At 42.1% G+C, this 26,993-nt stretch overlaps 1 protein-coding gene across 6 annotated transcripts in view; it reads right to left on the minus strand.

The window, feature by feature from the left end:
• INPP5A (inositol polyphosphate-5-phosphatase A) overlaps nt 1–26,993 on the minus strand; it is a 419,473-nt gene that overhangs the window by 122,880 nt on the left and 269,600 nt on the right. For all 6 annotated transcript variants that reach the window (XM_054034303.1, XM_054034302.1, XM_054034306.1 and 3 more), the window contains 2 exons: nt 14,204–14,307; nt 2,251–2,303 (listed from right to left, as the gene is read on the minus strand). In XM_054034303.1, coding sequence (XP_053890278.1) covers nt 2,251–2,303; nt 14,204–14,307 — 157 coding nt within the window. The remainder of the gene's footprint in view (nt 1–2,250; nt 2,304–14,203; nt 14,308–26,993) is intronic.

Below are 26,993 nucleotides of genomic sequence, written 5' to 3' on the forward strand. Positions count from 1 at the left end.
ATCTAACTTTAAGCACATGAATCTTGACTTCAAAGAGACTATTCATGTGCTTAAAATTAGGTACATGCATAAATACATTGCTGTATATAGGTTCCTAAATCTGGATCAAATGTATTCAGAACACACAATCTCAGAGAGCTCCAGTTCTCTATCTCACCCAAAGAGTTAACAATATTAATGCAACTAATTAAAAAACGGATAAACTATTTACCAAAGAAACGTCTAATAGTCAACTGCAGATGATCATAGGAAACAAAGTTAATAGGTGGTACAGCTTCTTCTCAGAAAACAGCTTTATATGTCATATTGTAATGATCTTGGACATTATTTGATTGTAAAAAAAAAAAAAGTTCAAGGCGCAGATGGCTCATCAGGCTGATGCAGTTTAAGGCACACCAGTTTCCATAGCTAATACCGTTGACTTCTCACCTCTGTGGATCAGGTACCCATTTTGCAGTTGGGCGAACTAGAGGTAGCCTTTCAGTGTGAGATTGAGCAAGATTCAAACCCACAGTTTTGGGGATTATAATGAAGTACTTTTACCATTCAGCCACCATGCCTCAACCTATTTGAGGGTACCATATTCATACTTTCTTGATGGCACAATACATTATTATTTACCCTGCTTTTTTTTTTTAGAATCTAATGGATGCATTTGATATTTAGAACAAGATCTTCCATTCTAATTACCCAAAATTATATCAGAAACAACCATTAATTTCCCCTGAAATCTGCCATATCTATAGCATCAGTTTACCAACAGCTTGAAGAATAAGAAACATATATTTGGTATTCGTCAGAGATAGAGCTTGCCTCTTTCTGAGCCATTCATTCCTGGATAAACGAAGGTGAAATTTAACCAATTTTTCCAGTTTTTTTTTCTTTCCAATTTTTGTCCCTTACACTCCTTTTAAATTTTAAAGACAAATACAGAAATATGCCCCCAAATAAATAAATATGAAATAAGCTTAAATGTCCCAAATATAGAAGCTTTTTCTCTTAAATGTACCACAACATCAGAGTCAGTCTGCGCTGAAGTTTCTCTGGTTTAGGTCACTGAGATATGTGACCCATTCTCAGCCACTACACAATAATGCTGTGCTTTAAAAACTATTGATAAGTTAAGAAATAATGCAAAACTAACATAAGAGTGAATGTTAGTCCACATGACCTTCTCTCTTATAAGCCTATCATCAGACACAACTCAAGTGGGTTTGGTAATCTCATGAAGTAATTCACATAATTGATAGTCAAGTACAGTCAGTGTCACAAACTTTTCAAACAGATCACAAAATATTTTCCCTCACATTATTGATATTAGGTTCAGATCCTTTTGTCCTTACTGAACTTTCAAACAGCTTTTCTTACTATGTTGCACTTAGTTTTCTGTTTACATTATTTTCTAAGTAACATTATTTTAGCATAAATTACTAATTCATCTCAGGGTTACACAACAAACTCACACTTTCCTAAGCGCTCTTAAAAGGAAAGGATTGCTAAATATCTTAAATATTCACCATTTTAACTGAATATATTTATATTTAAAGACCTGTGCAGCAATAATAATTTATTGAAAACAGGAGACATCTATGAGGGATAAACCTCTCAATTCCCTTTGATTTCTTATGGAGGCACTATCCCATCTAACATATAATAACTAAAAATGTAACCCTACAGATAAGAGCAAACTGAATATTTACAATTCCGAGTTTTTAAATATTTGGCCAGCATAGGATGAGCCACAATCTGGGCCCAAAATAGTACAGCAGACCTAAATTCTGCAAAGAAAGAACAATTGCTCATTGCAAGTGTGTTTCAGTGCACAAGTATGTAGCAGGAACTGATGTGTATGGGCTTGATCCAACACCCAGTGAAGTCACTGAAAGTTTTTCAATTGACTTAAGTAGGCTGTGGCTTGGGCTCTAAATGGCTAGCTGAATGAGTACATAGAGAATGGCATATTTTTTCATAAATACTTCCAAAGCTTTTTGGATGTCTGTGCCTCACAGATAATTTTCTTGATCAGTCTAATGGCAAGTATATGCAAATATTAAAATCACATTGATAAAAGTGAGTTTTACCACTTGTCATTTACAATTTACTGAGCATTATTATGCACATAATAAAGCTAAGCATGATCTGTCATCTCTTCTTTGTAGCAAATAAATTAGATTATATACATAAAGTTTCTCATAGAAAATACACATGAAATAAAGATAATCATAAATAACTTAATAGGATGCAACATACCAATCAGTAATACACCATCTTGTGCGAATGAAGCCTTTTCTGGACCATTTACACTGAAAAATAAATAAGCAATTTAAATCAGTCATCTTAAATGAAGGATTGATGGGAGTTAAATATACTTTACAAGAGAATATTTTTAAACTGTTTATTAAGAACATAAAACGAACAACCCATAAAATGTTTAAGTAATGAGCACTATGAACTATATAAACATGATCAAAATAAAATATTGTTATCTACTATAAGGATTTAAATTGCACTGCTTACTTCTTTGTTTCACTAGTCTAACAATAAACTTGAAATAAAAACTACTTAAAAAAACCTGGTCAATTTTACATAAGTGAGTACTAACATGAAAATGATTGTTACAGTTGTACTTTCATAAGAAAAATAAAATTACTTTGAATACACACCAGAAAAAAAACAACCAATTCTTATCAATTGTGCATAAATGCCTTAACTCATTTGTAAATTTACCTAAACTGTAAAGTTGTATCATGGAGTTTTACAATGAATTTAAATGAATGTGACATATTAGAAACCTGTACTTTTTCTGCAGATTCTGCCTACCTAATAATTCTATAAAAGTTAAAGTGAATTTAAATGAGAGTATAACAATACATTTATCAAAACAGCAACAGCCTCAGTAAGATACAAATCAACTACTGCCAAGGTATAATACTGCTGGCATAGCAAAATAATTCTTTCAGCCGTGGTCCTAAATTGCTCTACCAAAAAGAAAAAATTAATTTAAATTAAATTAAATTAAATTAAACAAGCTATTATGTTGGATCCCATTTATATACGGCTACAATGACTGTGATGCTGGACTATTCATTGCCCCAGATATACTTAAATGATGATGCCTATGATTTTGTGGCAAAATACTGAAACTACTTATAATAAATAACTATTAACCATAGTACAGCATCCTTCAGAATTGAAGTAATCACACTTCTGGCCTCTCATGAGGCAATATATACAGCTTTTGACATATACCCTGCAAAGTGCTTTCTTTTCTCCTTATTGTGAATATGACACTAGATGAAATTCTCTACTCACCCCCAAAAAACTCTACCCTAATAAACTGGTGCCTAACAAAATCCAAACCACCCAAACACCCTGAGAGAACCTGCTTCGATATGAAAATAAACCCCCTCTGACTGCACCCTCATAGCTGTCACCTACAACCCCACTCTGGAACCCATACAGGGTATCATCAAACAACTATAACCCATAATCGATGGGGACCCTATCCTGAAAGAAATCTTTCCTGAACCCCCTCTTCTGGCCTTCAAACAATCCCCCAAACTCACCAAGCTCATCATCAGAAGCAAGGTCCCCATGGGACTAGGAACCACCAACTCAAAGCAGCACCAGGCCCTGCTAGAACAACAGATGCAAAACCTGCGGACAAATCTCCACTGCTACAAATTACCCCCTCTCCCCCACACTACAGACCTTTCAAGATCTATGGGTCCTACACCTACCTAATCACAACATGTGGTGTACTTCATCCAGTGCACTAAATGCCCCAATAACTACTATGTGGGTGAAACCAGACAATCACTACTCTCTCAAATGAGCTCACACAGGAAAATGACAAAAGACAAAAATACTCTATCACCTGTGTGTGAACACTTTTCAAAAAGCAATCACTCTGCATTTGACCTATCAGTCGTCATCCTCAAAGGAAACCTGCACAACACCTTCAAAAGATGAGCTCAGGAGCTTAAATTCATAACTTTGCTAGAAACTAAAAATCACAGTCTTAATAAAGACACTGGATTTATGGCTTATTACAAAAATCTGTAACCCACTAACCTCCCCTTTTCGTCCTATGACTACAGGGATGTTAATGGGCCATTTCACCTTGAATAGTCTCATAGAATATGTACTTACTACTTATGCTAAACTATTTATATGATCTTGTATTTAGCGGTGACACTCTGAATACCTTTCCCAGACCTGAAGAGCTCTGTGTAACTCAAAAGCTTGGCTCTCTCATCAACAGAAGATGGTCCAGTAAAAAATGTTACCTCACCCACCCTGTCTCTCTAATATCCTGTGACAAATAGATCTACAACAACATTGCATACATAAAGTCAAAGCAGACTATTTTCTCATCTTTCAGATGAGCATCACCTCTTATTTTCTTTTCTTTAACTGTACGTCTATCCTCCTGGCAACCACATTTACCTCCCTGGTTCTTGTGGCAACAAATCAACTGTAACTAATCAGAAGAATGCAAAAAATACATTGTTCCTTTACCACTGTCCCTTTATTAAGATTCCCTTACCCCCAACAAAATCCTCTTTATATTCAAAACATCAGTTTATAAAGATACATTTAAAATGTTTATTGTATTGACTGAATAACAACTTGAACTTGGTAGCTTGAAGGTGAAAACTTACATGAATCTTTTCTTTTAACACAAGTTCACAGTGGGTTGTGTAAGTAGAGTTATCCAGAAATGCTGGGCTACTCTCACTGATTTATTTTTAATTGAAGAAAGTCTATTTAAGCATTTGTTTTGGGAAAAAACATATATAATTATGTGGATTATATAAATTTAAGAAAAAAAAAAGTTATTCCACGTTCTAGTCTACCATTTTTGATACTGTCCCTTTAAATACCTATATCCAGGATCTGAATTTTACAATCGCATCTGTTGAGCAGCTCTCAACTAAAGAACAGTTTTGGCTGAAACATGCTAGTGAGGATTGCTGGCATTCTCATACACTTCATATAGTTTCATCAGCTTCATATTGATTCAGCAATTGGAAAAACAAACATGTTCAATTGAAAATAGTAAAAAGTTCAAGAACATTGATTAACAATAAAGTGCTTTATCCAAAGACTCAACGTTTATATTTGGTAATGTGAACAGATTGCACAATGAATGCTTTTTCTTCTATTTTTTTTCATGACTTGAATTATGTCCCCATAATTTCAGCTAGTTTGTTATACAGGCACAGGGTATTTTCACGACATTTTAGCTATTTTAAAAAAATCTGACATGGCTCTGTGCCTTATTCTTCCTGCATCAGGGATTTGTTTGTGCCTGCCAGTTGTCCTTTTATAAGAATGTTTCACAGTCTATGATTCAACTTTGGGTGCCTGATTGACCAAAATGAATGTAGAAACACTGAGATTCATTTGTTTGAAAAAGAGTTGAGGGATATCAAAGAGGAGATTTGAGAAGAGATAGTTGACTTGTGGGAGAGTTATAATTAATATCGCTAATAATTATAATTAATATCACTAATCCTCTCATGAGAGATACCACAGTGGTATTCCAGCCCATTTTTCTAGTCCTTTGATAGCTTTCGTAAATTGTTTAATAAAATTAGCTTTGAAGAGTTCTCCTTTATCCAAAACATTGTGGATACCAAGATACCTAATTTGTGAAAGCTCTTTCAGGGTTGTAAAGATTTACTAGAAACTCATCAACATTGAATGAGGTTTGCTTGCATATTTTCTGTTTGTAATCATTGTATTTGAATTTTATTTCTAACAGTGGCTACAGATTCTATTTCAATTAAGACTGGTGACAAATCATACTACTAGATTCTTGTTTCCCAACTGAATTCTTTTAACATATTTAGATTGTGACCATACTAACTACTAACTATCTAAAAATACAGAGAACCCTCTTACAACTACATTCAGCCTATTTCCAGAGTCCTATGTCAAATGCCACTCATGTATATCAACATCCTCACCAACATTAACACAGCAATTGCTACATTTACCACCACAATAAATGTATCTTGAAAGAAAACAGACCTCCTAAAAACAAGGACTTTATAAACAGTTAATGGATTTCAAAATAACTCCGGCTTTGAGCATATCAAATGTTAGTATCAACTACCTTGCTATCTGTTTTTTAAAAATTGGATTCTTTACAGATATTATTTCAGGATGTCTGATGCATTATGGAATGTATCACCTCAAAAAGCTCCATTTTAACTAGTATGACTGAGTGACATCTTGGCCTCAGTGAAGTTAATGGCAAGAATCCCGTTGACTTAAATGGGGCCAGGATTTCACTAGAGGCCTCCTGTATTAAATGTCTTTATCAAGTAAAGTTTCCATGTGCTACTAGTAATCTTCAAAATAGTCAACTATGCTTGACTGGGAATATTGTACAGTGCCTCCTGAACAACGTTCAAACCAAGTTTTCCGTAGTCAACTATATAAAGCCTCACCCTACAATGGATCAGCTTCTCCATTTTAAGAAACAAAGCTTCAGCCATTCACTTAAGAAATACTAACATTGCAACTGAAATTTGTGCACTCTTGGCAGCTGATTGGACCAAAGCAGTAAACACAGCCAGAATTGGAATAGGATGTTTTGATAGAACTTCATACTACAAAAGACTCCTTCGAATGACTCTAGGGAAATTAGTTCTTTTATATCCTTTCAGACCAGCTTCCCCTTTAACGAATAGCAGCCACTCTGGACTTTCAAGAGGGGACATCCATAGAAGGGCCCCATCCAATTCCCTCAGGCTGCGACTAGGATACCTCTGGACATTCATATTAATCAGGGTATTGCCTGATTAGCTTCTTCCATGCTCTTTTTCTTCTCAGCCATGTCTATATGTTGGTAATAGAGGCTCAGTGGGGATTGAGGGCTTAGAGCAATATATAAGAGAGAAGGAGAACATGGATATTTTAAATATTGGATAACAATGGGTATTTTTAACACAATAGATTACATCAGATTCTTCCATCTCAGAACTAGGTTAAATAAAGGCCAATTTAGATGAAGAAGTTACTCCTGTCTTTAGGTAAAATAATAGACGTGCAACAACTTCTTTAGATTTGGAACAATTAGGATGGTGAATGGATGCACAAGTATTTGCAGATATGCATATTGATCTAATTAGGATCTGTACAGTGTTTCTTATTGTAAAAATGTATCTATTGTCAAATTTGCAAATGTGACTGAAGTCATTTGCATATTAGTTGATATGCCATCTTAGGGTCCAAATACAAAAGTCTGTTATGGTATTTTGGGGTTTCCTAATGCCTACACTTGTGCAGTGACTATTGGTTTTATGCACAGCAGTATATACTTGATCCCACTTTGCCAAATTTTTATTGTAATAAATGAAATTAAAAATCTGAAAACTCTGAGTTTAAAACACCTCACATTTCTAAAACTTGCAGTTACATTGTGCAAGCTTTCTCTTTGTGAATAGGGTCCCCAGGGAGATTGTGTTGACCTTTTAAAACCCTCTAGAAACACCACCTACATAAATAACCTCAGCTACATGGGGTAAAAGGACCTCCAGACAACATTAACATGAAGAGAGAGGTTATGGAGGGCTAATGTCAAAATGCACTGTGAGCAATAAGTAATGAACACAAACCATGATTGATAATGACTAGCACAGAGCCTTAATTCATCTTTTCTCCATCATTCTACTGTGAGGGACCATATCAAATTAAATAGTGGCCCAGCAAGGGTTTATTCAACCATACAAAGCAGGAGCATGAAGGAAAGACAGATTAAAGTAGCAATGACTGGAGTGTAATTGCAGCTTCTTAAATGAACAGCATGGTTCAAAGAGGAAGAAGGGAAAAAATTTGTAGATGAATCAATTGAACAACAAAAGAGACCAGGTCTAACAAACTGCAAGTGCAGCTGATGCACTAACTGACCTTCAGTATCAATACCTCCCATGTTATATTATCATTGCAGTAAAAGAAACTCCTCCTTAGAGCCTCATGTAGGGACTTGTATTAAATGCTATTCCACGTAAATTACAGTATGTTCAGTGGTTTACACGAGTCAGTAATAATACCAGTTGTATGAATGCAAAAAAAAAAATACTTATTACAACTTCTAATAGAAAAAATCTGAATGCAGCTCCTGATGATGATGGCTTTCCTCTCCTTGATCCCCTAAAGGATTCTAAATGTTTACACTATTGTGTAGATGTGAAATCATTAGATTAGATGATAAACTCTTTGGAGCAGGGACTGTATCTTCCTAATCTTCCTGAGTGTTAGAATAATTCATAGCTCAGTGAGGTCCCAAACCTGTTTGGGCCTTTGGATGCTACTGCAATACAAACAACACTATTCAAAAAGTATAGCAAGTTCTGCTACTCTAGGATTTGTAAAAGCAACTTAATAACCCTGCAAATTTTATGAAGACTTCTACTTGGGAATACAGCATATTTTAGCTTTAAATACTTAATTTTAAGTTTATTTGGCTCACGATGGAATTTTTCTCAAATTACATTCAAATTTGTGATCTATATACAGCTATGCTCCTATAGCTATGGGTGCCGACTTACTTAGATCCCAGGGGGATCTTACTTAGATCCCACTGCTCTGCCCCAGGCCCTGCCCCCACTCTACCCCTTTCTCCAAGCCCCCACCCCATCTCTTCCTGCCCCCGCTCCTCCACCCCCGCCAGTGCCTCCTGCACGCCACTGAATAGCTGATCGCAGGGAGCAGGAGGCACTGGGAGGGAGGGGAAGGAGCTGATCCGCAGGGCTGCAGTGGGTGCTGAGCACCCACTATTTTTTTTCTGTGGGCCCTGGAGCAACCACAGAGTCAGCACCTATGCCTGTAGCATAATAGCTTTCTTAGTTATTAAAATTTTTCAGAAACACCTATCAGTAGTTCAAGATTCTAAAGTTAATCTACATAATGGTAGAAAAACTAACACCATGTGGCATGCCAGTTGACAATTTTACTCTTAACATAGAGCTATAATGACCAATTATCTAATAGAAAAATACTATCTAACATGGATTTGGAATTTGCTAAGAAAACATCTAATTGCAAAACTGACATTTCAGAAAGGGAATCTGCACACAATGTTAATAAATACAACAAACGTAATAAATCAAATGCATTTCCATCCAGTTTATACTAAAACATATAATTTCTAAATAATTATATCCATTGCAAATGTATTTATATAAATCAGTAGTAATATATTAGCCACCAACATATATAATTTATTTATGGTAATTATTCATTTCAGAGTTCTACTTCTGAAAAACACTATTTTTGATAGAGTACAATTGCATACAGTATGTAATTTTCAAGGGCAAGTACATTTTGGGTCAAACCGTGCAGCTTTGCTTGAGTAAGGATTGCAGATTCTGGCTTTCATGGGCAAATTTGATTTTAGTTCTAGCAGTCACTTGACAAAATTTCTCTCTTAGCTACATTGGTCAACTGCAATGAATTCACAGGATTGCACAGGTGTGATTGGTCCATTAACTATTTCTAAATGCGGAAGAAGAAAGCAGTGAGCATCCTCAGAGTTAACATAATTGTACAAACTAATGATTCAATCTCATATTCATTACGTAGGTAAACAGGGCCGGTGATACCATTTAGGCAAACTAGGCGCTTGCCTAGGGCGCCAAGATTTGGGGGCGCCAAAAAGCAGTGCCCCCAATTTTTTTTTACATCGTTCCTATGCCCCCCTCCCTGAGCACGCGGTCGCCGCTCCATTTCTCCCGCTTCCCAGGCTTGCGGCGCCAATCAGCTGTTTGGCGCCGCAAACCTGGGAGGGAAGGAGAATTAGAGTGGGGGCAGCGCGCTCGGGGAGGAGGTGGAGCAGAGGTGAGCTGGGGTGGGGAGCTGCCGCATGGCTCCCTGGGCCGGAGGGGGTGGGGAGCTGCTGCGGGGGTGCCTCGGGGGGGGGGGGGAAGCTGCCGCAAGGCTCCCCACCCCAGCTCATCTCTGCTACACCCCCTCCCCGAGTGCACCGTCACTGCTCCACTTCTCCCACCTCCCAGGCTTGCGGTGCCAATCAGCTATTTGGTACCGCAAGCCTGGGAGGGGAAGGGAATTAGAGTGGGGGCGGCATGCTCGGGGAGGAGGCGGTGCAGAGGTGAGCTGGGGTGGGGAGCTGCCGCATGGCTCCCGAGGAGGGGGGAGCTGCCGCGGGGGGTTGGGGGCGCCTCAGGGCGGGGGCGCGGAGCTGCCGCAGGGCTGGGGGAGGGGGAGAGCGCAAGGTGGAAGTTTCGCCTAGGGCGCGAAACTTCCTTGCACCGGCTCTGTAGGTAAATAAACCTCATATTGACAGCAGCGTAAAATGTTCTTGATAGAAGTGCAGGATAGGCTCAGAATGTTTCACATTCCTGTTTTCTTTCTATTCATATCAAATGAGACACAAATAAAAGTGCTCTGAGTACGTCTAGGTGTTACTTAACCCAATTATTTCTCTCTGAACAGTTTCACTGTGGATCATATTCATTGGAAGGAAACTAAAACAACAGTCAGACGAGTTCTGTCCACAGTTCTTTCTGCTTGCACAGGCAGCTTCTTGCAGGGGGCTCATCTGCCAGAGGCCTTTCTGTGAGTACCTCCCTGTGGTGCTGGCAAATGCATCTTATGAAAGGGAGGCTGATTTAGTTAATTATTTTTAATTGGATGTTTTAGTTAAGTGTTTCAAACTGATAAAAGCGGCCTACATGCATTTTGTGCCAGCAATCAGGACAAGAGCATGGAATGAGGAAAGGTCAGGGGGTCCCCTCTCTGTGTTAAATAACCAGGAAAGAGCTAGTGAGTTGGAGGTCACAGAAGAAGGGATTGGGAATAAGAAGGGGCTGACCCTACCAGTAGCTGCAGTCCTGCAAGTTCTGTGCTAGCAGCTCTCTGGCCTATAATTACAGCCAAAATAACAAAAATAATTACTTGCAATCACGAACTTACAATTAAGTATTTGAGAACAGAACTTAAAAAATGCATGAGCACAGGCTTATAATTACTCACTCCAGTTTTGGAGCCTTAGTATTTCACCTGTCCTACAGATTTTTCTGCTTCTCCATGGTTTATTACACTAAAAAACCACAACCCAGAACTACATTCCTATTAAAAAAAGCACTTCCTTTTAACAGGACAGGGGAATTTAGGGTTGCCAGGACTGGGCATGGATGTGTCTATCTTGTAGGTCAGAGAAGAACAAAATATGATAGCACTGCTATAGTTCATTTCCTCCAAGGCTTTCAGAATGCTTTACAAACATTAATGAATTACACCTCGCAACAGCCCACTAAGGTAGATATTGTTATCCCCAGTTTACACATGGGATAGCTGAAGCACAAGATTATATGACTTGTCCACGATCATGCAGCAAATTTGAGAGAGACAGGACAGCACAGCACAAGAACCCACGTCTTCCAATTCACCTGCCTGTGCTTAAACCACAAGATCATCTGCCTAATAGGACAATTTCAAACAGTTATGGAAGTGCTTTGCTTGAAAACATGCAAGTAATTCCATTAACTTCACAGGAGTGCTCACTTGTTTCAATTAAGAATGTGTGAAAATGTTTGCAGGATTAGGGCCTAAAACAGCACAGCACATAAAGTACAGCTAGAACAGATAAACAAAAAAGTGTGGTCCTGAATGCCCTCACCAGTCTGAGGTACAAGTTGCAATCCAATACCTTTTGGTTGCTTGCTGGTCTTTAACAGAGCCAAACACTCTGTTTGTAAATACTAGGGAAAAAAGGGACTTCCAGGAACACAGTTGAGAAAGGAACTATAGGCAGAGATAAGATGACAGACAATTGCCTGCAGTTTTTAAAGCAATGAGCTTGGCTTTGACTTTAAACAAGCTACTCGTTAGCTGATCCACTGTTTGTAAGACAGAACAAAAATTGAGTAAAGATTATATAGATCATCGGTGCTCTCTGAGAGAAGTATCTAAATGTTAAAACAAGACACCCCTCCCCCCCCCCGAAACAGCCAAACAAAAATCATGCCCCAGGAAAGGGATACCACATCTTTCACCTTACAATATTAAGTCTCTCCTCAGATCTCCTGTTAATAGGATTCCTTTAGCCAGCAGATGGATTGTGAATACGGGCAGTTTCATCTACTAAAAGACGACATAAATCATCATTGAGAAAGGAGAGACCGCAGTAAGGTTATCACCATACAGCCTTCTCCATGAAAGGTTTGCATTAAAGCATTAGTGAAATTAATTCATCTTTCATAAGAGCTTTGAGCAGTATCTGTGATCTATGATAACAACCAATTTCTCACTATGGGGGAAAAAACATTACTCTGCCCTGATAGACTACACAAATCTGCTTTTTTAAATGGCCTAACATTATCTGCAGTGTTGCTCCCAAAGGCATCATTTCAGATTCATGCCCAGCCAAGAGGACTCATAAATCAACACAGAAAGTTTTGTTAGTTTTATATGCAGTGGGCTGTAATTATTTTGAATTGCATTATGCCTCAATCATTGTAATTACTTTTAGATCATCCTTAAGCGGCAGTAATAAAAAGAAAAGAAATCAGTCTTAAACCAATTCACACATACAAAAAAAGTTAATGTAATGATAAAAGTCTGGCTAAAACACACAAAAGCCTGGAAATTTAGTGTGAAGACTGATACGTTTCTCATGCATCTCATTGTGGCAGAAGAGATTTTCAGAATACCCACTATCTGAGGTCTATTTATTGAAGGCCCTCTAATCAATGTGTGGGTAAGAGGAAAATGGGTTAAACACAGTGATCTAGTTCCAGCTGTAAATATACAAGCTTAAGTTAGATGTAGTGTAGGCTTTTTGTGAGATTTTTCCTTTTTCTGCCTTAAAATGAAAGAACAAGAAACATAAAATTTAACTACATATTAAAAATGTGTAGCATTACTTTCAAATTTTGCCAAGTAAACAAAAAAATGTACCTGCCGTATGTGTGCCTTACTGCAACCTGAAATTAGTGGAAATATATGCCGAAGTGTAGCTATAGCAACGTTATTATAATATATTGTGTTGTATGGAGAAACAGAGCCTAAACCCTAAAAAAAGTCTGATCCAGGGGTTTCTCCTTTTTCATACACCACGTCCATAACATCCTTTAGACAACTACAGGAATTGCTGACTTAGAAAAATAAAATTAGAAAATATTTAATATGTTTTCAGATGTGTTTTAATGTAATTTAGCAGGTAGAAATCTGTAGAAGCCTGCACTGAGGGAGTAGCAAGTTCTCTATGGTTAACATAAAATGCTCCAGGGATAAGGTTCTAAGAAAGTTGTATGGTTATTTTTTTCCAGAAGTTGTGGCCATAGTTTGTTAAAGTTGAAATTTTGGTGCACTCAATTCAAGTACAGTAAAAAAAAAAAAATAAAAATGCTCCCCCCCATCATGATGGGCAAGTGCAAGTGTGAGTGGAAATGCCCTCAAAGTAGAAGTGTGGTGGCTTTGCAGGGAAGTGGGGGTCTTCAGGACAGAGATATGGAAGCCCCTGAGGGCAGAAGTAAGGGGGGGTTCAGGTGTGAATGGGTGGCCAGGTTACAAAACTCTAGTTTTGTAACTGACTAGATGTTAAGTTGGCAACAGGGACTTTACTCTCCAACAGGGGCTGGATAACTCCCCCTTCCCCCAAATTCCTTCAATTTCCAGGACATAGTGTGGGAACCTGAGCCCTTGTGCCCTAAAGGTGGCCCCAGCTCAGAGATCCCTGAAGGCCCTGTGGAGGACTAGCAGCCCCTGTCACAGCCCTTGCCTGGTCCCCACTCACCAGGGCCTCCCTGAGCCCATCCCCTGGTACAGCCAGGCACCTGTGGAAGGTGCAGGCCTCAAGGTTGAGCAGGAGCTGCTGTTGCTAGCAGGTTTGCACCCCTCACCAACAACATTTAAAAAAATACATAAAATGAAAAAGATACACAAAGGAAAGTTTGTTTGAATCTCCTATAAATAATAAATTCTTTACAACGTGTTACTGTTTAAACATAGAACTCCAGTTGAGTTTGATAAATATACTTCAAGGTTTACAAAAATGTATATTATAGGTTCTATGAAATGGAGACACAAAAAAACTAGAGGCTTATGACTTGATGATGATCGAGTTCATACCACTTTAAGTCAGGAGTAACACCAATGAAGTCTTCAGTGCAAGAGAAACTAGAACCGGACCCTTACACTTTGGAATGCTCCATTGGACTGTACATACCTCAGGGAAATAATCCTGTGGAAACTTCTCTTTTTCCAGCATGGGTGTGCTTTCTAATGTATCTGAGTAGATTTCTTTGCCAGTAACCTTTTTATACTTCTTGGCTAGGAAGAGATATAAAAACACACTTAACATATGTACCTATAATCATTGCAACCAGCTTTTAGCATTAATCAGAAAAGCAGCAGAATCTATAGGATAGAGGCAGTGTTGGTCTGATCAATTAGTATGTAAAATCAGAGCTGTTTTTTGATGGTAGGAAGAGGCAAAGTTGGACCACAAATTATACCTGTAACTGACTAGATGTTAAGTTGGCAACAGGGACTTTACTCTCCAACAGGGGCTGGATAACTCCCCCTTCCCCCAAATTTCTTCAATTTCCAGGACAGGATATAAACTGTGGTATAATTTGCATATTGCACTGGGTTGCAGGCAATGTGAATTTTTAACGATTTAAGTATTATTTGTTGTATTACCATAACATCTAGGAGCCCTACTCATGGCCCAAGACCCCATTCAACCTTGGACAGAAAATCTTGATGAAATCTGGGTCTGAGGTGTTTGGTCTGGTCTCTAATAAACATCCAGAAACCTACACTGAATAGTAACAAACAGATCAAAAACAGATATAAATAAATTTATTAAAAATAAATTGAAGTGTAACTGATGCTATTTAAAAATATTGTAATTGTATAGTTTATCATTTAATTTATTTACATTTTCAAATATATGCCTGTTCTTTACACTAGGCACACACATAATATAAAAATTACACATTTTACAAAACAAGCCAATATCCATTACCTACTGTCTCAACTTTTAAAGTCAGCAGTACTACCAATTATTACCTCCTTAACTCCATTAGGCCTTGTCTACAATACAGGGGTAAGTCGCTCTAAGTCACGCAACTCGAGCTATGTTATTCACGTAGCTTAGGTCAACTCACTGCGCTGCGTCAACGGGAAACACTGTCCCGTCGACTTACCTTACTTTTCTTGTTCCGGTTGAGTACTGGAGTCCATGGGAGAGTGATCTGTGATTGATTTAGCGGGTCTTCACTAGACCCGCTAAATCAACCCCCAGTGCATCAATCGCAGCAGCATCGATCCCCAATAAGTGAAGATATTCCCTTGGACTGTATGGAGCAGAGTTGTAATTGCCCAATACTACCCTCTGGAAACTCTCAGGAACGAGTCAAGCTACTCTTCCAAGGTTCACAGGTGTCAATAAAATCTCATGGTCAGTGGTACAAAAAGGGATCTAAATAATCAGCATATATGTGTAAATTGCTAGGAGGAAGTCATCAGCTAACACAATCAGTGCAGTTTCTGTACCACACTTCAGGGCCAAAACCTAACTGACTGGGGCCAAGGAGAGTAGAGGACTCCATATATTGCTGGAATTGCCTTATCACAACTTTCTCAAACTTCTCCCAAAAAAACAATATTCAAGATAGGGCAACATTGGATAGTTTTTTTGGTGTCAACATATGATACTTTGAGTAAGGAGCAAACACATGGTTCTTTAAGACAAACTGACATTGTGGCCTCCCTAAGGCACTTTAGAGGGAGTTCAAAGAAAAGTGCTACGAATTATTAGGGACATGGAAAAGCTCTTCTATGAAAAGAGATTGAAAACTTTGGGATGATTTAACTCTAGAGGGGGGACATAACAGTATACAAAATATTGACTGGTATAGAAAAAGCAGATTGGGAACTTTGACTCTCCCTATTTCCTCATATAGGTACAAGGAGACATTCAATGAAATTAAAGGGCAGCAGCTTCAGAACTGATAAAATGAGGTATTTTTTCACACAGCACATCATAAGACTGTGCAACTCATTACCACAAAATGTCAGAATTTAGGAAGATTTAAAAGAGATTAGACATTTAAATGGATAACAAGAATATCCACAGTTACAACAAACACAGATACAGAGGACATAAATCCTCATGCTTCAAGCCTTAAACCAGGGGTTGGCAACCTATGGCACGCGTGCCAAAGGCGGTACGTGAACTGATTTTTAGTGGCGCTCACACTGCCCGGCTCCTGGCCACCGGTCCGGAGGGCTCTGCATTTTAATTTAATTTTAAATGAAGCTTCTTAAACATTTAAAAAATCTTATTTACTTTACATACAACAATAGTTTAGTTATATATTATAGACTTATAGAAAGGGACCTTTAAAAATGTTAAAATGTATTACTGGCACGCGAAACCTTAAATTAGAGGGAATAAATGAAGACACTGCACACCACTTCTGAAAGGTTGCCGACCCCTGCCTTAAACCAATCTCTATATTTTAAGGGTTAGGAGGAGACTCTCCTGGGGTGCAGATTATCCACCTACTGTGGAGTTTCTTGGACCTTGCTCTGAAGCATCAGATAGGTGCCATTGTTGGAGACAGGATACTGGACCAGATGGATCACAGGTCTCATGAAGAATGGTAGTTCCTATCTCCCTAGGTAGACAATGATAATGAACTCAGCTACTACTGCTGAAAGGACCTTTGTAAAGACTCTCGAGGCTATGCAGAGCCCAAAAGGGAGGACTCAGTATTGCTAATATCTGACCCTATTACAAAATGTAGGAAATGCTTGTGGAAGGGGTGGATAGCTACATGAAAATAAGTGTCCTGGAGGTTGAGGGCAACAAACCAGTCTCCAGATCTAAGCATGGAATTATGGGGCTAGTGTCACCATCCTGATATGCTGTGAAAGGACACAGGTATTCAATTTTCTGAGACAGGAGATTAGTATCCACCCTCTTGGGGACTAGGAAATTGTTGGAATAGAACCATCTTCTGACAAACTTGGGGACGGGGGAACTGGCTCAATTGCCCCAAGAGTAAGAGAGATTGGATCTCCTGCTTAATGATCTCCTCGTGAGAGAAATCCTTGAGAGAGAAGGGGAAGGAGGGAATAGAGTGGAAGTGGATGGAATATCCCATGTTGACCACCTCCAGTATCCACTTGTCTCAGGTGATATGCTTCTAGGTAGGTAGGAAGTGGGACAGTCTGTCTCCAAAAAGGGCGGCGGGGGGGAGGGGGAAGAGGGGATAGTAGAATTGTACAGTAGAGAGTCTGAGGAAATATGTTGCTCTATGTCCTCAATCAACTGTCAAAACTCTCTCTTAGAAGGAGATGCAGATTAGGTGGCTGCAGAGGGGGTAGTCCCCTTTTGCGAGGTTTAGATCTCCTCCTCAAAGGCTCCAAAGGTCTAGGAAAAGCCTGTGTGGTGGTACTGGCACAGTGAGATCTGCTAAAATGTCTTTTTGTTACAGACACACAAATTCCCAGAGACTGTGACATTGCCGTTGAATCTTTAAGAGTATGGAGCAAAAAGTCTGTGCCATACTGAAGAGCTTAGGCCCTTCAAACTGGTCTTCAACAGTACTCTGCTCCTCTCTCAGGAGTCCAGAAGACTGGAGCTAAGATAGGGTTGCCAGGTGTCTGTTTTTTTTTTTTTTAAACCAGAATGCCGAGTCGAAAAGGGACGCTGGTGGCTCAGGTCAGCACTGCCGACTGGGCTGTTAAAAGTCCATTCAGCGACACAGAAGGGGTCAGGAGCGAAGGCAGGTTCCCTGCCTGCCCTAGCTCCACGTGGCTCCCAGAAGCAGCCGCCAAGTCCCTGCAGCTCCTAGATGCATGGGTGGTCAGGGAGGCCAGGAATTGCGACCAATGGGAGCTGCGGGGTGGAGCCTGTGGGCGCAAGGGCAGCGCACAGAGCCTCTCTGGCCACCCATGCATCTAGGGGCTGCAAGGATCTGGCGGCCGCTTCCTGGGAGCCGCGGTAAGTGCCACTGGTATCCCGCACCCCAACCCCCTGCCCCAGCCTGGAGTCCCCTCCCGCACCCAAACTCCCTCCCAGAGCCCACCCCCCCACCATCCCAAACCCTTGTCCCAGTTTGGAGCCCCCTCCTGCACTCCAAACCCCTCATCCCCAGCCACACCCTAAAGCATGCACCCCAGCTGGAGCCCACACCCCCTCCCACACTCCAAACCCCTTGGCCCCAGCCTAGAACCCCCTCCCGCACCCTGAGCCCCTTATTTCTGGCCCCACCCGGATCTCGCAAGGCCAGCACAAAACCCATACCCCCTTGCACCCCAGACCCCTGCCCCAGCCCGGAGCCCTCTCCCACACTCCAAACCCCTCATCCCCAGACCCACCACAGTGCCTGCACCTCCAGCTGGAGCCCTCAGCCCTTCTGCACCCCAACCCTCTGCCCAGCCCGGTGAAAGTGAGTGAGGGTGTGGGAGAACCAGCGATGGAGGGAGGGGGATGGAACGAGCAGGGCCTTGGAGAAGGGGCAGTACAGGACCTCAGGAAGTGGTGGGGATGTTTGGTTTTGTGGGATTAGAAAGTTGGCAACTCTAAGCTAAGATGCTCTCTGTATAACCACAGCAGTAGCTAAGAATTTAGAAGACATTTCAGTGGCATTGAAAACAACCTGCAGGGAGAATTTCACAATCAACTGATCCTCAGAGATGAGGGACTGAAATTAGTCCTTTTGGTCTTGTGCTAGTCATTACATTAAATGTGTGAATTTAGAATAAATGTTAAAATCATATATTATCATCAAGCCCTAGTAGTTTGCAACTCAAAATTGAAGTGCCACCTAGGAGTAGTTTTCCTGCCCAGGATGTATAATCGCTTGGACTTTGTCTGAAGGAGAGGATTTGGAGTGAGCTTGGCAGTTTCTTACATTAATCGTGTCCACCACCAGGGGACTTGGGGTAGGAAGGAGAAGAAAGACCCCATTCCTTTGGCTGGAATACAATTTTTTTTTAATCTGCGCACTTGCAGTTGGGCAGAATAGTGGCAGTGTTTCCCATAAAATATGTGCAGGCAATAACAGTGCCTCATTAATTGGTAGGGCTTTTTTTCCCCTGGGGAAGTAATATCTAGAATGTCCACCAGGGAATGTGGAGACTCCTGGACCTCTCCTAGCGGGAGCTGAAGGGATTCCACCAGGAGTTTCATTGGGTTCTGGAAGATTAAAGTCATCGGAAGAAGAGGATGTTGGTGGCATTACTGCCTCATCTAGTGAGGAGGACGGCTGCTGGGGGCGAGCTTCCCTCAATCTACAGCTTTTACTCCTCTTGTACTTCTCTTGCTGCCTAGGGGGCACACAGCACCAGAGGATGGTCTGTCGGTGCCTGTGAACGATGCAGTACCACTGGATGTTGGGCATTTATTTCTAGTGGCACCCTATAAAACTGTTCACCAAAGTGCCCCCAAGGGTTCCAGTAAGCCCACTGAGGAGGAGAGGGATAGAGGAAAGATCCTCAAGGGGCCTGTTGGGTCTCTGGAAGGTCCTCTCCAGTAAATGGACTCAGAGGGGTGTGATGGTAGGTACCGAGACCTCAGAATCAGAAGTATCATCCCCTGGGCTAACAAGGGAGGGTCTCAAGCACCAGGGTCGGTACTGAGAGTTGGAAGTCTGAGATTCAGGTTGCAGTTGATGGAGTGGTACCAGGATGGGGGCTCTGGTAAAGTTCCTTATTAGGTGAGACTCCAGTTCATCCAAAATGAGACAGTCCTCCAGGGAAAAGGAGTGGAGTAGAGAGCTATGATAGCATCTGATTGTAGCCTGAGTCGGTGCTGGAACAGGGATTGGTATCGAGGACGAGTTTGTGCATATGGTACCGGAGAGGCTGATGGGACATCTTCTCTGACCTCAGAGCTGTAGGAAGATGCTAGTACTGGAGTGCAGGAAGAAGCCCTGTGTACATCATGGTGCCGAGAGGTGTCAAACAGTACTGAGCTAGGAGCCACCCTGTGTTGGAAGACTTCTCCACACACAACTTCTTATGTTGGTACTTGGTACAGATTTCAGCTGGTGCCTCAGCAGTACTCCTTAAGGGATGCAAGGTCTCCTGAGAGCAAGATTTATGGGGTAATCTATCTCTCTTCTTTGTTTCCCTGGTAGGGGGGAAAGGCTTCTTTTTTTCAAAGTCTTAGCCCCTGGAGCTGCTGCTGGGGCTCCAGCTGTCACCAGGGTAGCCTGAGATGTTGAGGCAGATGTACAGGGAGTGGCAAAGAGAACCCTGCTGGAGTTAGGGAGCATTCCATTAAGAGGAACTTCAACCTAGCCTCTCTGTCATTTCTTGTCCTACCTTTAAATCCCAAGCAGATTGTGCACTTTGACGGGATGTGGATGTCTAGAATGCCTGTTGCTCTGTGGAAAAGACCTGTGTAGCAAGTCTAGTAGGGCTTATACTCCAGGGTCTTTGGCATAATCTGGTGTGCTGAAGTACTAAATCTAAAACCCTGAAAGAGTGGGAAGGGCAGTGGAAGCACAACTGCGTTGAAATTAATAAAAATGTGAAAATAAGAACATAACTAAATAAAAAGAGAAATTTACAATAAGTGAGAGAGGGTGGGAAGCGGTAGAACAGCAGACACCAAGCACTCCATCTCGCGCCACGGGTGGTTGAGAAGAAACTGAGTGGTGGCAGGTCTGTGCCTCCCTGTATGGCCTTGAGTGGGAGCATGAAGAGCTGCTCTGCACAGGTGCAGGTCTGCAGACACTGCTTTACAGTCTCCAATTGAGAGTGCACAGGTGCACACACATGCACACATACCCATGGGGACATATACTCCAAGAATCATCAGCAAGGATGACAGAGTAGTTCAGTTTCTGTGTCCAATAAGTCTTGGCCACTCTGCTGATTACAGCCAATTACTGTCAACTGCAGGAGTGGGACACAGGGCAGAAGTCAGATAGCCACCATTAGGTGGCATCAAGTTTTCATAACTCCCAAGTTGGACTGGATTTCAAACTTGCCACCCAGAGAAGGAGGACTTTAGGTATACTATTAGCAAACATTCTGAGCTGTTCACTCTCACTGGATGTTTGGTTAAAACCCAAACATAAAAATTAATTACTGTAAATTATCCAGATGAAGTAGTATCTATAATCATGAAGCATTTACTGTAAGCTACCAATATATCTTTGACACATACAGAAGATTTGATTTTTTTACTATCACTTTTAAAATCTGGCTCCCACAGGAGGACTAAATAAACATTCTGATAAACGAATGTGGCATCACTCTAAGTAGATCATGGATGGATGTACCTTCTTTCAGTGAGTTTGACAATCTCAGCAAAAAGATCCTGATGTCATTCAAGACATAGAAAACATTTTTGGCAGCATATATAAAACACAGCCAGGAGTAATTTCTGTTCTGGGAGAACTGACGGCTTTTGCTGAGACAACGTGAGTGAATATTAACTGGTAAACTGTACCATTTTGGCAGAAGGGGGTGCTTTATTATCAACCTACCCTGAGATCAAGGCCAAATGTAAACTAGTAATAGTTTGTCATTTACACGGGCATTGAGAAGCAGCCTTAGCATAAGAGGATGTGCCTTCTTATATCCTTTCAGGTGAAAAAACAAACAAACGTTTTTTAACCTTTCTATAACTGTTGTTCTTTGAGATGTGTTGCACATGTCCATTTCCACTGGAGGTGTTTGTGTGCTCCAGTGCACAGCTGACAGAGGTTTTTACCCTGAGCAGTACCTGTCGGGGTGCCTTGAGCATGCTTTGCTGCTTCACGCAGGCATAAAGGGTTGAGCCACCCCAGACTGCCTTTAGTTCCTTCCTACTAGAACAACTCTGATAGAAGGGGAAGGAGGGCGAGCTGCTGAATTGACATGTACAACACATCTTGAAGAACAATTACAGAAAAGTTTAACCATTTTTGTTCTTGTTCGAGTGACTGCACATGTCCAATCCACTGTGGGTGACTCACAAGCAGTTCTATTTGGAGGCAGGACCAGAGTCTATTTGAACACGGACTACAGCAGGGATCGGCAACCTCTGGCACGCGGCTTACCAGGGTAAGCACCCTAGCGGGCTGGGCCAGTTTGTTTACCTGCCGCGTCAGCAGGTTTGGCCAATCGCGGCTCCCACTGGCCGCGTTTTGCCGTCCCAGGCCAATGGGGGCGTCGGGAAGCGGCGCGGGCGAGGGATGTGCTGGCCGCGGCTTTCCGCCATCCCCATCTGCCTGGGACAGCGAATCACGGCCAGTGGGAGCTGCGATCGACCAAACCTGCCGACGTGGCAGGTAAACAAACTGGCCCGTCCCGCAAGGGTGCTTACCCTGGCGAACCGCGTGCCAGAGGTTGCCGACCCCTGGACTAGAGGATCACTTGTCCAAATGCAGCAGCATCTCTAGATTGTTGAGAGATTATGTAGTGCGAAGCAAATGCGTGACACGATGAACAGGTTGCCACTTTGTAAATGTCTAATACTGGTACATGAGGCAGAAGTGCCGCACAAGCCTCTTGAGATCTAGTTGAATGACCCAATATTCTATCAGCTATGCATTAGCTAACTGGATATCGATATCCATGCTGAAATCCTGTGTGTGGAAACCAAACAGCCCTTCATTCTGTCTGCAAATGTGATAAACAATTGAGACGATGATCTGAAAGGCTTAATTCTCTCCAGATGAAACGCTAACACTCTTTTAATACCTAGAGTGCACAGTGACTCCTTTCCCTTGCTACCATGAGGTTTTGGGAAGAAGGTCGGTAAGCAGATTGCCTAACTGATATGAAAAGAGACCATTTTCATAAAGAACCTTAGCTGGGACGAAGGTAGACTTTATCTGCGTAAAAAAGGGTATATGGACGACGTGATACTAATGCCCTCAATTCCACTACTCTCTTGGTCAATATAATGGCTATTAAAAATGCTACCTTCATTGAAGGTGTAACAGACAGCAAGCTGCTAGAGGCTCAAAGGAGGGAGCTTTGATAAGACTCAATTCAGGCTCCAGGGTGGAACAGGACTCGAAATGCAGAAACATCCTGTTCAAACCCTTTAAAAATCTTATGACCAATGGATTGGAAGAAAGGAAGCAGTTATCCACTGGAAGATGAAATGTGGAAATAGTTGCTAGGTTTACCCTAATCGAGCTAATCACTAATCCTTGATGTTTCAGATGCAAAGATAGTCCAGCATACACTGAACAGAAGCAAGAATGGGGTAGACCAGCTTGACCAGATGGAAAACCTTTTCTGGTTAGCCAGGGAAGTTGACCTCATTGATGACTTTCTACCAGTCAGCAGTATCTCCTGTACCTCTCTGGAGCAGGACTCCTCCATCAGTGTTAGCCATGAAGCCTCCAGGAGCACAGGAGGAGAGCCTTGAGGTTGGGGTGCATGAGGCAGCCATGATTTTGCAAAACTATGTGTGTGTGAAGCAGGAGTAATAGTGGGGGACAGACAGATAGGTCTAAGAGCTGAGAAAACCAGCATTGACAGGACCACGCTGGGGTGGTCAGTATGAGACTGGCCTTGTTCTGTTTGTCCTTGTACAGAACTCCTGGCAGAAGAGGGATGGGGGTGAGGGTGGGGGAATTGTATAGCAGACTCTCTGATCACATCAGTAAAAAAAGCATCCATCAGTGAACCTGGGCTGTGACCTGCTCTGGAGAACTGGTGACATTTTGTGTTGTCCTTTGTTGCAAACACATCCACTTAGGGAGTTCCCCAGAGCTGGAAAATAGACCTCGCTATGTCTGGGCGAAGGGACATGTGTGGTGACTGGTAAACAACCTGCTTAAGTGGCCTGCCAGCACAATGAGTCTCTGGGAGGTGGTCCACTTTCAGAAGTATACAGTTGCTGAGGCAAAAGTCCCAAAGTAGGATTGCTTTCCAACAGAGTATTGGGGACTGGGCTCCTTTCTGATTGTTTACATAAAGCATGATGGTCATATTATCAGTCAGCACTAATAAGGTTCTTCCCCTAATGTGAGGAAGGAGTGCTCTGCAAGCTAAACAGCCTGGAGTTCTCTGATGTTTATGTGCAGACTGAGATCTTGGTGAGACCAGAGACTTTGTGTATGCAGGTGTCCCAGGTAAGCACCCCACCCCAGACCCAAGACATCTCTGACTAAAGTGAGTGAGTGTTGAGGTGGGGCAAAAGGAAGTCCCCTGCACACACTGGTTGAGTCTAACCACCAGTCCAGATGAGATATACAACTTGGTATGTGTACTAACATGTCTATGTGGTGTCTTCTTGGAGCATACACCTCTGCTACGCAGCCCTGAAGGGATTTGAGGCACGATCTAGCATACCGGACCAGGTAAGTACATGCCACCCTGTGCAGTCTTAAACAGTTCCTCACCATGGAGTGAGGATAAAGCCTTTTAAGTCCAGAATGAGGCTTTGTACTGCAAGAAACCTCATCTGTGGCAGCAAGGCCCTGGCTGTTGTTGAGTCATGGACTGCTCCAATAAATTCTACTCTCTGTACTGGACATAGAACTGACTTGTCTGTTTTGATTATCAGGTGTCGCTCTCGAATCTTTGAGACTGTTCAGAGTCTCATCTGTCTTTTCTGAAAAGAGCAACGGCCCCTCAAATGGTAAGTCATGAACTGTTTGCACCTCTGGCAGGAAGTCAGAAGAGTGCAACCAGTATGAGCACCTCATCGTGATGGCAGAGGCCATGCTGCACGCTGCAGAATCTGCTGCATTGAGACCTGCCGTAGAGCTGTTTTGGTGCTTGCCCTCATTTATCAAAGTGGGGAACACTTGTCTTGGCTCATCTGGTAGCTTGTCTTTAAATTTCAAAAACTGTATCCCAGAGAGTCAAATTGCAGCGTTCCAGCAAAGCTGCTGGTTCAGAGTGCGAAGCTATAATCCACCTGTGGAATAAAGCTTTCTCCCAAACAAGTCCAGCTTCTTGTTCTCTTTGCTCTTTGGTTGAGGGCTGGTGCCCCTATCATTCCTTTTCATTGGCTGCTGCAACTCCAAGGGAGCCTGGAGGAGAAGGGTTGTACAGCTGCTCGAACTCCCAGAAGGGGACATAATATCTTCTTCTCTACCCTTTTAGCCATCAGAGGCAGTGAAGCTGGGGTCTTCCAGAGGATCTCAGTAGGTTCTAAAATAGCCTCATTTATTGGCAGTGCTATTCTAGCTGAGGTCACAGATATTAAAATGTCCACCAGCTTGTGGGATTTTTCCCAGACCCCCTCTGGGTGGATATCAAGAGCCATAGCCATCCTCAACAGATCCTGATGGGTCTTAAGATGAGGTGGAGAAATAGGCTCCATCACAATTGCCTCACCAGGAATGAGGAAAAGGTTGCTAACGGTATCAGGGGGCTGGTCCAGTTCCTGGTCCTCTTGCAGTTGCTAACAAGAAGGATTCTGACTCTGCTTGGTGCCAGGCTCGGTACTGATGCGACAATGCTTGTGGTGACACTACTCATCACACCCAGCAGATGGAGTCAGCTGAGGGGACACTCTTGATTGGGCAGGAACCCCATGGGTTCCAAAAGATCCACTGGAACAGTCCTGGCCCCCGGCTCTGTGTAGCCCAATGATCCCTCCTGAAAGCTCCCTGCTGGTACTGGGATGGAAACAAGGATGAGCAGGTGGCATAATCCTCCAGATGGGAACAGCTATGTTGGGATACATGGGAACCCACTTCAGAGTCTGATGACAATGCTGCTTCTTGAGACCAAGGCAGTATCGTACTCATCAGTACTTGAGAAGAAAGCTCAGACTCTTTTCTTCAGAGAGCTGGGAATATCCTCTGTGGCTTTCCTCTAGACAGTACCAGCCTCACAGGTACCCAAGCAGCCAGATCCAGGGGAGCTGCTCGGTGCAGAGGTGAAGGTGCCAGAGATGGTACCCTGGGCTTCGATGCTGGGTGAGACTCTTGAACTATTGGTGACAGTGGGACAGAGAGGTTCAACAACCTTCTCACAGCCTCAAACACCTCAGAAGTGGATGGTACTGGAAAGATACTCTGCAGTCCAAAGGCGCAAGGAGACGCCATTGCAGTTGCTTTGGGAACTGGTCCTGACAGGCCCCCATTGGGCCCTGGAGTCAACAAACTCTCCTGTTCAGAGGTGTTCTCTGGGGAGTGCTTCCTGTTTGAATGCCCTCCCAAGTCCTTAGCAAAGCTCATTCTCTTCAAATCCCTTGATGAACCCTGATACTGAGCCTGATTTCTGCTGAAAGTTCTTACAAATGCCACACTTGTCATTGACATAGGTTTCCCTTAAGCACTTACGTTAACTAGGGTGATGTCACTATTTGGCGCAGTCTTGCTGCAAGAGGGGCAGGACTTGAAACCCGTAGAGTGTGGAATACATCCCGTACTAGGGCCAGTACCTCAAACTGAGTGCCAGAGCCCGCATAAACAAAAAACAAAACACCTTTTTCTTTTTGTCCTTATAAACTACACAGGAGTACTACATACAGTTATTGAGAAAGACTGGCAGAAGCAAGGATAGGGCGCTCCAACAACCGTCATGGGTGGTAGGAAGGAACTCAGGAGGATCTGGAGTGGCTCAGCCCTTTATGCCTCCACGAGGTGTGTGAGACAGCAGAGAATGCTCAAGCTACCCTGACAAGTGCTGCTAAGGGCAACAACTCTCTGATAACTGTGTACTGGAGCACACAAACATCTACACTGGGATGGACATGTGCAATCACTTGAAGAAGAAAAAGTCTTATGGGCTACAGGCTTGATTCTGATCTCACACCAGTGTCAACCGGGCGTAACTCCACTGAAGAATTCAAAGTTATGACAGTGTAAAATTGGTGAGCGCTAGATCAGAATCAGGCCTTATGTGTCGGTCAGCAAACCCTCTTTTTGGTGTATCATAATATGTGTAAAATATAAGCTAATTTTTTAGGGCTCTATTCATCATAAAAAATCAAATTCCTTTCATGCTGTGGGAGGTCACATATCACTTTGGCTGTCAAGGTTTTAATTCTAAAAGTGTTAGATTTTTCTTCCTCAGGTCACATGGCC

The sequence above is a fragment of the Malaclemys terrapin genome, chromosome 7 (genome assembly GCF_027887155.1).
Source record: "Malaclemys terrapin pileata isolate rMalTer1 chromosome 7, rMalTer1.hap1, whole genome shotgun sequence".
In the NCBI taxonomy this organism is placed as follows: Eukaryota; Metazoa; Chordata; order Testudines; family Emydidae; genus Malaclemys; species Malaclemys terrapin.